At 42.4% G+C, this 12,293-nt stretch overlaps 1 protein-coding gene across 1 annotated transcript in view; it reads right to left on the bottom strand.

Annotated features, from left to right (window-relative positions):
- LOC115075651 (IgGFc-binding protein-like) overlaps window positions 1-12,293 on the bottom strand; it is a 152,608-nt gene that overhangs the window by 70,223 nt on the left and 70,092 nt on the right. The window contains exons 7-9 of the mRNA XM_029576225.1: window positions 10,420-11,012; window positions 6,525-7,092; window positions 2,679-3,238 (exon numbers count right to left, since the gene is read on the bottom strand). Of these exons, the coding sequence (XP_029432085.1) occupies window positions 2,679-3,238; window positions 6,525-7,092; window positions 10,420-11,012 (1,721 nt within the window). The remainder of the gene's footprint in view (window positions 1-2,678; window positions 3,239-6,524; window positions 7,093-10,419; window positions 11,013-12,293) is intronic.

Raw genomic sequence — 12,293 nt, 5'->3', positions numbered from 1 at the left:
AATCTAATTGTAGCTGCTGCTTTGATGCTCTTTAGACTAGTTACGTGCTGCCAAGGATAGCACAAAGACCAGGCATTTTGTTGGGCATTGTGATCCCTCAGACTACAGCTATTCCAACAACCTATCAGGAGCTATGATCTACCCATGTTCCATCCTTTCTGACCAATAGCAACTTAACATATGTAAGTGTTGGCTCCGTGCTGGAACACCCCAGACTGCCTCTTTAGCAGGCCAATACAGTACAGTGCGCTCCGACGGAGCGCACTGTTAGCCGACATTTGGACGCGCGTTTTCGATGCACTAGCTGTACCCCTTATTCAGTAAGGGGTAATAGTGCGTCCAAAATGCGCGTCCAACCCCCCCGAACCTAACAGTGCCCTCAACATGCAAATGCATGTTGAGGGCCCTATTAGGGCCCTCAACGCGCGATAAAGAAAGTAAAATGTGCGGCCAAGCCGCACATTTTACTTTCAGAAATTAGCGCCTACCCAAAGGTCAGCGCTAATTTCTCCGGGCACCGGGAAAGTGCACAGAAAGGCAGTAAAAACTGCTTTTCTGTGCACCCACCGACTTAATATCATGGCGATATTAAGTCGGAGGTCCCGAAAGTTACAAAAAGTTAAAAAAAAAAAATTTGAAATCAGCCCGTGGCTCACGGGTTGAAACCCTTGGTCGGCCCCTGTCACATGGTAGGAGTTCAAGATGGCGCCGGCCATCCATTGCTCCTACCAGACATCTTAACCACACTATCCAAGCTCCGACCGAGACCTACACCCCACATCTCAACCACACTATTAAAAATGGTTTTAAACAACAATCTTTGTTACTCGCTGCCATCACCTTCACAGTGTTATCATTTACTAATCAATTCACATTTAATCGGACTCATTCTTGTAACCTTGTAAATCATTTTCTGTAAGTTATATCCCCCTCTTCTCACCTCTAACTCCCAGTTATTTATTTCCCTGTTTTAATGTAACTGTCACCCTCCTTACAATGCTCGTTACAGTTGTTTGAGTTCTCTCTTATCTTGCACACTTTGTTAAATGTAAACCGGTTTGATGTGATCCATGTCATGAAAGCCGGTATATTAAAAACAATAAATAAATAAATAAATGTGACAGGGGCCGACCAATGGCACCGGTAGCCCCTGTGACATAGTGAGGGCAAAGGCTACGGCGCCATTTTGAATACCGGCAGCCGACAGCCCGAGTGCAGGAGATCACTTCCGGACCCCCGCTGGACCACCAGGGACTTTTGGCAAGTCTTGGGGGGGGTCAGGAGGGTGGGGGGGGGGAGTTGTAGTTAATTAAATTTAAAGGGTTGGGATGGTTTTTTTTGGGGGGAAACAAATACATACTTAACTAATAAACGGATCGGGGTCCCCCGAGAACGGATGGCAACAGATTTGACTCCCCCACGAATACGAATCCCGAATGGGATGAATCCGTCCCTGCTGCACATCCCTAAAGTGCACCTTTTTCATTTTAAAATATATTAATGTGTTTAATTTAAAAATTATTTTAAGATTAAATTGAGGTAAGTGTTAAAATTATCTAATTAACATTACTTATCTGTAATGAATGGAGCTAATTAAATTGTAATATTTCAAAACTTGTTAAAAAGAGGGGTTGTATGTGTATTGAAGTATACTGATGCAGAATAGTAAAGATACTTTAGGAATAGCTTTGTCTCACGCTGGGCTGGCATTCTCTTATGTAGCTGTTTTTTTGGTCTGGCTTAAAGCGAGGTTCATTCTTGTTATGATATGTGAGACACTGTGCTTAGAGAGAGAATATGTCACTTGATATGGTGATAATTTGCTGAGCTCTTTTACATTCTCATGATCCCCCAAAGAAGTGTATGCAAAATGCACATTAGTATATGGCATCCATATCCAGATGAATTCTGAGGACACTGTATTTCTTATTGCTTTACTGAATAGTGACAGCTGTTTCCTTCTTTTATTTATTTATTTTTTTATTTCATTTCTTTTTAGGATGAATTCCCAGTGATTAAAATTGATCCTGGAAGTCAGGTCTTTCTGTGATAGCAAAGGTAGGGCCATTAAATTTCTGTCCCATCTGGGTCTGTCTTTATGTGAGGATCTGATTTTCTTATTAGGACCTAACAGAGAATCTTTTCACATCTAGGACAATGAATAAAATAATGGGGTCACCTGTTCTGTACAGAAGGAAGAAGATTTAAGAATATTAGCAACAAATCTCTAGTTATGCTGAAGGTAAAGTTATAGAATATCTAGTAAACTAAAAACTCCATAATACCTAGAACAATGCCTTGAAGATCTAAAATATCCAGTGGGGATAGGATGTCAGATTAGTATCCCAACTAAAAAGACAGCATCCTTAGTGCTCTAACAGCATGACATGGTACTAGTTCAGTACTAAGACAGAAGAATGCTCCAACTGAAAGACTAATAGCAAGTCATAAAATCATAGAGTGACAAAGCTAGAAGGGATCCCAGAAATCCCCTGCCAGCAGAAAGGAGGTGCTTCCCTCAACACCAACTAGTGGCCAACTATCCAACCAAATATTAATCACGCCCAACACTACTCAGCTTTTGAGATGTAATAGATCAATGTTCAAGGGAGCAAGGGGGTATGACTGCAGGCAATGCTACTAGTGTAATCTATGAATGCATCCTTTTCATAGCTTACCATAAGCCCGTTGTTGTTCTGAAGGAGAATGAGTGTGTAATTATAAACTTCAACAGATACCATCATCTCATTTTCCACATTGATAACAAAAGGCACCAGGTTGCTGCTCTCAGTGATTGTCTTTGTTAGCGTGTACGTACAGGTGCCTTGGAAATCATAGGCCAGACCATCGTATGTCAGGTAATGTTGGCCACCAGCAGCTAGGCACATAGCTGAGCCAATTGGTTGGCATTTCTGGATGCCATCTATCACTGCGCACTCCTCGTTGGGTCCACAGGAGAAGGCCATACATTCGACTCCACCAGCCTCGCAAGTGCATTGCTGACTGCACAAGCCATCAGGGATGAACTGCTCTCCGGATGTGTAGTAAGCACCATTATAGGAACATCCACACTGGGCCATGGGAACACATTGGCCACCACTAAAGACAAACCCTTCGTCACATGTGCATCCTTCTAGGCAGACATTGTCGCATGGCGCTGGAACCAACAAGCTGGCACATGTGGAGGCGCAGCCACTAGCGCACAACTCATAATGGCTGTTTACAGGGCAACTTAGACCTGTAATGAAAAAAAAGAGACATTATAATAAGGTGCAGGTGGGAGCTAGGAATGCTGGGCAGGGATATGAGTGTGAGGAGATGATTGAAAAGGAGTAATTGGGAGAAGTGAGAGATGATGAGGGTATGGAGGGGGAGTTACAGAGTGCAAGATCCATATGTGAGGTTTGGGAATGTGCATTTCTTCTTTCTTTGTACTTTGATTAATGTAGGAGGAAACGTATTTCTGTTTCTAGTTCTTCCCTTTTGCACTGCATTCAGTGTGGCTTTTTGGGGTTTCCATTCTAGTTTTGTCTCCACATTTGTAATTTGTGGTCCTTTCGCCTGTATTTCTCTGTGTGACTGAGGTGTGGTAGACACATGTATCAGTCTTATTTGTTGTGTTTTCTCAATAGGACATGCATTGGTGGTGCGCTGCTACCGTTTCAGATGTAGAATTATTGCTATTTGAGTCCTCGGAATCCTTTATGGTATGGGTATGAACACACGGACTTCAAGGTTTCTTAAAATCCGTGTTACTCTCAAGAGGTCCCCATATGCACGCATGTGGATGTTTTTGTGTGAGGATTTACGTGCATAACCGGACTTACGCGCGCCGGGCCTATTTTTAAAAGGCCTGGTGTCACGTGTAAAGCCCCGGGATGCATCTAAGTCCTGGGGCTTTCAACCAGGGGTGGGGCCAGGGGCCGGGGTGGGGCGGGGACAGAGGCTTCCAGCACAGCGGCCATTTGCTGCTGTGCTGGTGGATCTCGCACCGGCAGTCGGCTGCTACGTACAACTTGCGCCTGCCCAAGGCAGGCGCTACAGGGTAGGACAGTTTTTTTGGAGGGGATTAGCTTAGGGCTGGGGGGGCAGAGGAATTAGGGGAAGGGAAGGGAAGGTGGGGTGTGGGGTAGGGAATTTCCCCTGAGGCCACTCTGATTTCAGAGCGGTCTGGGAGGGAACGGGGGAAGGCAGTGCTGCTCAGCGCGGGCTCGGCACACTTGTGCACCCCCTTGAGCGCACTGACCCCCGATTTTATAACATGCGCGCACCTGCATGTTATAAAATCGCGTGCCCATGTGTGCGCGGCGGGTAGCGCGCGCACATATGGGCACGCGATTTTATAACATACGCACGCCTGCATGTTATAAAATCGCGTGCCCATGTGTGCGCGGCGGGTAGCGCGCGCACATGTCTTAAAACCTACCCCTATCTCTCAGTATTTTGTTGCACAAGAAGTAAATTTGATCTCTCGTAAACTGAATAAAATAGATAGTACTTGTTCTAATTTTTGCAGGTTTTGTGGTTCAGACCTTGGAACATTTGAGCGTATGATTTTTTTTAATTTTCATTCAAAATTTGATCCTTTTTGGCAGCCAGTTTGGACTCTAATCAAGGTGAGCTGAATATAAATCTGGATATTGTCTTCCAACTATTTATTTTTTGTTCACTCTGCCTGCATCCTTTACTCTCCATTTCCACCAAAAAATTAATGGATATTCTTATTTCACCAGCCCTTAAGATAATTTTAAGTGATTGGAAAACGGGACGTTTTGTGTGGTAGAATATAGGATGTTGGTCATAGAGATGGGAATTATTTGCTGCCAAAAACCAAAATAATATTTAAAAGATATAAAGTATTTGGGAACAAGTAAGGTTATATTGACTTTGTTTAATGGTTTTATGTTATCCCTTGCTAGGTTATATATTTTTTGTGTTGTTGTTGTTGTTGTTGATCTTTGAATGTAAATATAATAACAAGTTTAAACTGAAAATATTTCTCTGTGTAAAAAATAAGATCTTTGGGCTGACTATGTGTGGATAAGTACATCTTCCAGGTCAAATTAGTTTCTAAGTGTATTGAATAGGTCTGTAATTGCTATCAAAATATACATTTTCGTATATTTACTTTTGAAAAAATATATCTGCACTATTAAACTCTAATCCATAAAAAGGAAGAATGCTGGTAATGTCAGTATGAGGTCACTCGCTAATTCTCAGCCTTCCCTTCTACAGCGTGACAATTTATTGCTATCACCTCGCAGTCTATGACGTCACAGTGCAGGAGCATTCAAGCACGGAAGTCATTCTGGGGGTGACATTCAGTAGGCCGGAGAGTGGATAAGTTAGCCGGATAACTTGCCCCAGATATTGAACAGCATAAATTACCCACTGTATATAGATATATATTTGCTTAAAGCTACATGTAGCCGGATAACTTAAAGACCTATCTGGCTGGAGCAGGGAAGTGTGGGGAGGGTCCATAGAAGTCCAGGAGGAGGACAGTGCAGCAATCAGAGATGTGGGAGGCTGGGTCGTCTAGGCTATGGGGCTGCCCACTTTTGATTTTTGACAAGAACTCGTGAGTCAGGGGCCAAACTGTAAGAGCTGGGCCAGTATTTCCTTAATTAGGAGGGGCTGGGGATGAGGGATGCATGGCCTGACGGAGCCATATGTAAAATTTTGTGGGGGAAGGAGGGGGGATCGGATCACACGCCCTTTTACAAACAGCACTACATAGCTGGATATCTTTTGAAGGTATCTGGATAAGAAACGGGTTATCTGCCCACACCAGGCTGAACAACTTTAGATCTGCTCTGAAGCTGTTCTAAATTTATTTGGCTAACTTAGGCCAGGAGTCATCATTCCGTGCAGATTGATGAACCCTGCGCTAGGGGGGGCGGTCAGGCGATAGCCTAAGGCTGGCTGCACCATGCCAGGGGGGGTTCGCCTGCCGCGGGGTGGCTGGCTGCAGGCTATCGCGGGCAGAGCACCACTGTAAAAGGTGGTGCTATTCCCCGCACTACTGCCGGCGACCATGTTCGAAACATGATCGCTGGCAGCGGTGCCGCCGCTGATTTCCATAATTCCCTCCCTAACTCCGCCCCGACTCCTCCCCTCCCCTAATTTAAATCTTACCGCCGCAATAAGGGCCTAACGCACGCAATAAGGGCCTAACGCACGCAATAAGGGCCTATTGCAGTTTGGAAGATAACCCCGTTAGCTGGATATATCTGAAAACTGTCTTTTAGCAGGATAACCAAACCCCTGCCAGACATATTTGGATATAATTTAGTCATATAAGTGGCTGAATATGGCAAACCTGCCATTTAGATTTGTGATTTAGCCATCTAAATAGCTTTTGAATATTGACCTCAATGTGGTCATGGATAATGAATTGTTTTATTTACAAAGCATCTTAACACTACAGGGTGAAATTATTTTCTTGATTGAGGATTTTATTCTTTTATAGCAACATCTGCCTCACCAAATAAAAATGAAGTTATGATAAATAGACTACTCACTGCAAAATGTGGCCGACCTCCATGCACTGATAGTGGCACCAGCGTCTTGGCAAGCTGCTGCATAGCTGGAAATGACTTTGCATATAATATCTTGGCGTCCTTTGTAGAAGCAATAGTCATACACGCAGTCCTGGAAATAGCCGTCTGGAATAACTTGGGCATGACACGCCCCGAAGGGGCCATTGTTGTCCAAGAGGACTCCACAATTAGTATTGCTTTCCTTCTGGAGGTTTCCAACTGTGATCAAATCTGAGCAATCTCCCTTGTTTTCCTCTGTACACCCAGGGGTATCTTTCACTTTCCAGCTCTGTCCAAAGAGGGTCTCGTTTGTTGTGGTCATGCCGTTCTTCATGATCAGGTCATTGCCTGGGTCTCCATTGAAGTCTCCGCAAAGTCCACCAACAGCCCCAGAGAAAGAGAGTGGGATGGTTACTGAAACTCGAGCATCATAGTTGAAGGTCGCTCTCAAGCTAGATTTAGTCTGTATTATCGCAATAGTTCCTTGTTTGTATATATTGATTTTCTTATTCTCTATGCTATATGGCAGATTATAAAGCTGTCCATTCACCTGTAGAAAATTGCATGAAAAAATTAACATCAATAGATAGGGTTGTGCAGCAGAGTTCAAAGACATAGCAAGGGCAGTTTTCAATACGCAGAAGTATCCAAAGTTATTCACTCATGAAATCAATTGGGGTGTGAGCAATCTGTGCAATGACTTTTCTGATTGAGCAATAATAGCCTTAAAAACTAAAGACATTAAGGTGAATTTTAAAAGCTCAGAGTGAGCATCAATCGAGGGATGCGCGAATAAGTTGGCTTGTGTGTGCTGACCGTATTTTAAAAAGCGCCCAGATACGCGCATAAATACCATGGCATGCACATCTCACAAGTTTCCAAAATGGAGTGGGGGCATGGGCATTTCAGGGCCTAGCCAAGAGATGCACATGCAAATATGCCCCCTTGCGAGTGGCAAGGTCCCCTGCTCTGTAACTTTACGTCTTCTATGGATGAAGTGTAAGTCATAAAATAAAAGGATTGAACTATTTCTGAGGGAGTTAAAGTGTCTGACTAAATGGGGGGAGTGTATCCTATCAAACTAGTGTGAGTTGGAGGATGGTGGACAAACTGGTAAAATGGAAATGGCAGGGGTGCACACCTCTTTTAAAATCCCCCAACTTACATGGTAAAAGCAGGATTTGCGCTCCCATGCACGCACCCAATTAAAATTTGGCACACGTGCATACAGCCAGGTTATTTTAAAACATGCGCACATATAAATGTGCAAGTGATAAAATAGTTGTGTCCTGGGACACAGGCCAACACCCACACGCAAATGTGTGCCAGTTTGAAAGTTACTGTCTAAGAACATAAGGTTTGCTACATTGGGTCAGACCAAAGATCCAGCAATTATCCTGTTTCCAACAGAGGCCAATCTAGGTCACAAGTACCTGGCAGGATCCTAAGGAGTAGAGAGATTTCATGCTACTTATCCCAGGGATAAGCAGTGGATTTCTACAACTCTACCTTAATAAATGTTTATGAACTTTTTCTCCAGGAACTTGTTTAAACCTTTTTTAAATGCAGCTACAATAACAGCTTTCACCACATCCTCTGGTAATGAATTCCAGAGCTTAATAATGCATTGAGTAAAAACATATTTTCTCTTATTAGTTTTAAATATATCATCTAGTAACTTCATTGTGTGCCCCTAATCTTTGAAAGAATAAACAACCAATTAACATTTACTTGTTCCATTCCACTCAGTATTTTATAGACCTCTATCATACCTACCCGTCTTTTCTCCAAGCTGGAGTCCTAACCTCTTTAGCTTTTTACTCATAAGGGACTCATTCTATCCCCTTTACTGTACCTTTTCTAACTCTACTATATCTTTTTTGAGATGTGGTAACTAAATCTGGGTGAGTTACCATAAAAACAGTATTTTAATTTAATTTTTATTTCTTTATAAAATGTCTTTGGCACTGTATCCTGTGTTCTGGGCAGCTTACAACTACAACATTCTTAATTACTACAAAATACATTAAGACAATAAGACCAAAAGTAAAATTAAAAGCTAAAACGTTAAATTGCAGTAAATAAAATAAATACATTAAAACATATATTTTAAAACTCTAATAAAATTATAACTGAAATTAAGAACATGATAAAATAACACATTGTAAATATAACAGAACATAAACACAACTGCAAAGGCGCTATTGCTAAGGTGCAAATTAAGAATGTATTAAAATCCATTTCTCTCACTTACGCACACCTTTTCTATTGCTGAGTAGGGACTGAGTGAATTAGTAAATGTTAACTGAAATAATTGTATTTTGAATATTTTAATGCATTGTTGCTTCTGCAGGTTAAAAGGTTGGGTATTCCAAAAACAGTTTCTCTCTGGAACCAACCAAATGGATGGATTTCTAGTTGGAAACGTCAATGAGGTGTTAAACTGAATCCTCTTCCCATGGGTTGTGCTACTTCAGCAGCATACCTAGACCCAGGTAACCCAGAATCAGATGCTTGAGGAATAAATGGAACTTAAATGTTCTGCTTGGCAAGAAAAATGGTTATTCTGAGCATAAACTGAGAAAGAGCTAACATGGATTTAACAGCTCAGTTTCTTAGAACTAACTACCATTTATACTGCTCAAATATTAGCCACCATTTCCCTGTAAACAATAAAAGCAGCATACAAAGAGCAGCAGGCAAGAAAGCCAGCGTCTGCTCACTATAAAATAAATGGTCATTGTTTTCATTCTGCTCTCTGAAAAAAAGACGATTAGGCCCAATGAATCACAATGGAGATTTATGGTGCCCTTCATTTATTTATTTATTTTATTTATTTGTGATTTTTCTATACCAGCATTCACGGAGTTCGTATCATGTCGGTTTACATAAAACACTCTCAGCACGTCTTCCTGAACGCCCTTGACCAAGCTTGTAGGATCAGTTCTAAGACCCCGTAGCAAAATATAGGCTTAACTATCTCAAATGAGCTTTTACTGGATGTTAGCACTAGCAGTTAAACGTAAATCATTGGACGAGGCCCAATTATGATGGCGCTTTGAGGGCTTCATGTGAAAATATATCAGAATGTGGCAAGGAAGCGTAAAGAAAAAGAGAAAGGTGGCGTAAGGAATCTTCTGGAAGGGAGCAGAAGTGCAGCTCAGTGTGGAATGCTGAGACTGTAGGTAGGTAGGAAGGCAGGACTGGACTATAGGTCACAGCTAGCCCCCGGCTAATCTTTCAAGAACATAGTAAGAACATAAGAACATAAGAAAATGCCATACTGGGTCAGACCAAGGGTCCATCAAGCCCAGCATCCTGTTTCCAACAGTGGCCAATCCAAGCCATAAGAACCTGGCAAGTACCCAAAAACTAAGTCTATTCCATGTAACCATTGCTAATGGCAGTGGCTATTCTCTAAGTGAACTTAATAGCAGGTAATGGACTTCTCCTCCAAGAACTTATCCAATCCTTTTTTAAACACAGCTATACTAACTGCACGAACCACATTCTCTGGCAACAAATTCCAGAGTTTAATTGTGCGTTGAGTAAAAAAGAACTTTCTCCGATTAGTATTATTCAGCACATTACAGATAAGAAATTAGCATCAACCAGTTAGAAAAATGTTATCTTAACTAAATAGCTAATTCATTGGTGTGTAAATTAGGGGTGGAGACCTATTTAAGCTATTGTATTAGTGAAAGATCTCTGCGTTTGCTGGTAACTTGCAACTCCTAATAACTGTATCTTACTTTTGAATAAAAGATTTTTTCCTTAGCTTCTCGGTATTGAGCATTTTTTTCGGCCCACAACACATGAATTAGCATTCATTTTGAAGGTTACTTTTGATAGAGCATTGATATTTAGCATAACTTACCATCACTTTGTCAGGGTTGTCTCTGCTGAGTATTATGTCATAAGCTAAGTAAATGAATTCAACAAAGGCGACATAGGACACAGTTTGTTTTCCTCGGTTGTCATTGTGGATGTAGACTTGGAAGTCAGGCAAGCCTTTATTCTTATTTATCAGGCCAGCAAACAAATACAGGCATGTACCTTGGAAGTTATATCTGCGGTTATCAAAGGTAATGAAGTGAGGGTCTCCTGAAGCTGAGCAGGTGCCGTAGGTCACAGGATAACAATCCTGGATGCCTTTAACCACATCACACTTCTGGTTGGCGTTGCATTTGGTGGCCATGCATTCTACTTGCCTGGTCGTTGGGTTACAGATGCACTGCGTCGTACATGTATTATCTGCCCAGAATTTCTCATTGGCGTCATAGATCCGTCCCTGATAGATACAGCCACAGCTGCTTTTAGGGACACAATTCCCCTGATTCAGCACGAAGCCATCGTTGCATTCACAGGTTTCCACACAAGGCTCGGTGCATTTGGCTGCATCATCATTACAAGTGGCCGGGCATGCACTACCACAGATGTTGTACTGGCTGTTCTCAGGACATTGCATTGCTAGGAAATAAGAATCAAAAGAGGGTCCTTGTGAACAAGATGTCTTCTTCTCAATCATTTGATGATAAGGCAAATACACTTGTTTAACATTTTTCCTTACAGTGAGATTACTATTGATCATAGTCCCAAATTAACCTTTAACAAGCATTCTCCAATATTCACAGCAAGCTGTACAGAGGAAACATTCACCCTAAATTTACAGTAGTATTTTGCATTATGTGAAATGATGTGATGGGGAGGAATAAATATTAGTTCCCCAGGGGGCTTCTCCATCCATGCTTTCCAATCCCTTTTAGCTCTAGTGTGATAATGATTATATAATATAGTTAGATAGAAAACTTGTACTTTTAGCTCATCTAGACTTCCAGCATAGGAAACTTGTCCCAGGCCCTCTGCAGTGACAATAAGCAGTGCTGGGGATGGTCCTGGGGCAGGTCAGGGATTTAATTTAAAGCCCCTGTGCCTGCTTACTGTGCACGTGCAATGCCTTCTTGCAGCACCGGCCATTGAAGTTTGAAAAGGAAATTCCACAGCACTACCTAAGTCCCTATGGACCCTGCAGGATAAGCAGAAGGGCTGAAGGGGCCGATGCAATAAATATGCACAGAAAGCCGGCGCTGAACAGGCACCCCAGGCGCCCCCAAGGGGGTGCACCATGCAACATTTAAATTAGGGGGTTGCGAGCCCGATCAGCGTCAGCCGTCCGCCAGTTAGGAAAACTGACACCGAGTTTATTGGCCTCTGTTTCCCTAAACAGCGCACAGCCAGGGGGTTCAGGAATCAGATGCTTGTCATTCGAGCGTCCGTTTCCTGCACCCGACTGCCAGCGGTTTGTTTTTTTTCTATTTTTTTAAACTTTATTTAATTTTGGTTTTTCCTCCTACTCAATATCACAACGATATTAAGTAGTAGGCAGTACAGAAAAGCAGTTTTTTCTGCTTTTCTGTACTGGTTTAAGGAGCGGCCTGCTCCAGGCAGGCGTTAATCCCTGAGCGCTAAATGTGCGTCCTAGATGCACATTACTTTTTTTGCATCTGGAGTGAATGCTAATAGCCTCAATCCCATGCATTTGCATGTGATTAGCACTATTAGACTCACTCTGCGTGGGACGCTCATTGAATAGGCGTTAATCCCCTTATTGCATTAGGGGATTGCGGTTTATACAGTGCGCTCGGCTGAGCACACTGTATTGCATTGGACCGAAAGTGACTTCTAGAAACATAGAAGTGACAGCAGAAGAAGACCAATCGGCCCAGCCAGACTGCCCAGCAAGCTTTCACA

The sequence above is a fragment of the Rhinatrema bivittatum genome, chromosome 14 (genome assembly GCF_901001135.1).
Source record: "Rhinatrema bivittatum chromosome 14, aRhiBiv1.1, whole genome shotgun sequence".
Taxonomy (NCBI): Eukaryota; Metazoa; Chordata; class Amphibia; order Gymnophiona; family Rhinatrematidae; genus Rhinatrema; species Rhinatrema bivittatum.
Note: the sequence above shows the minus strand (reverse complement) of the source record. Positions and strands in the feature narration are given on the sequence as shown.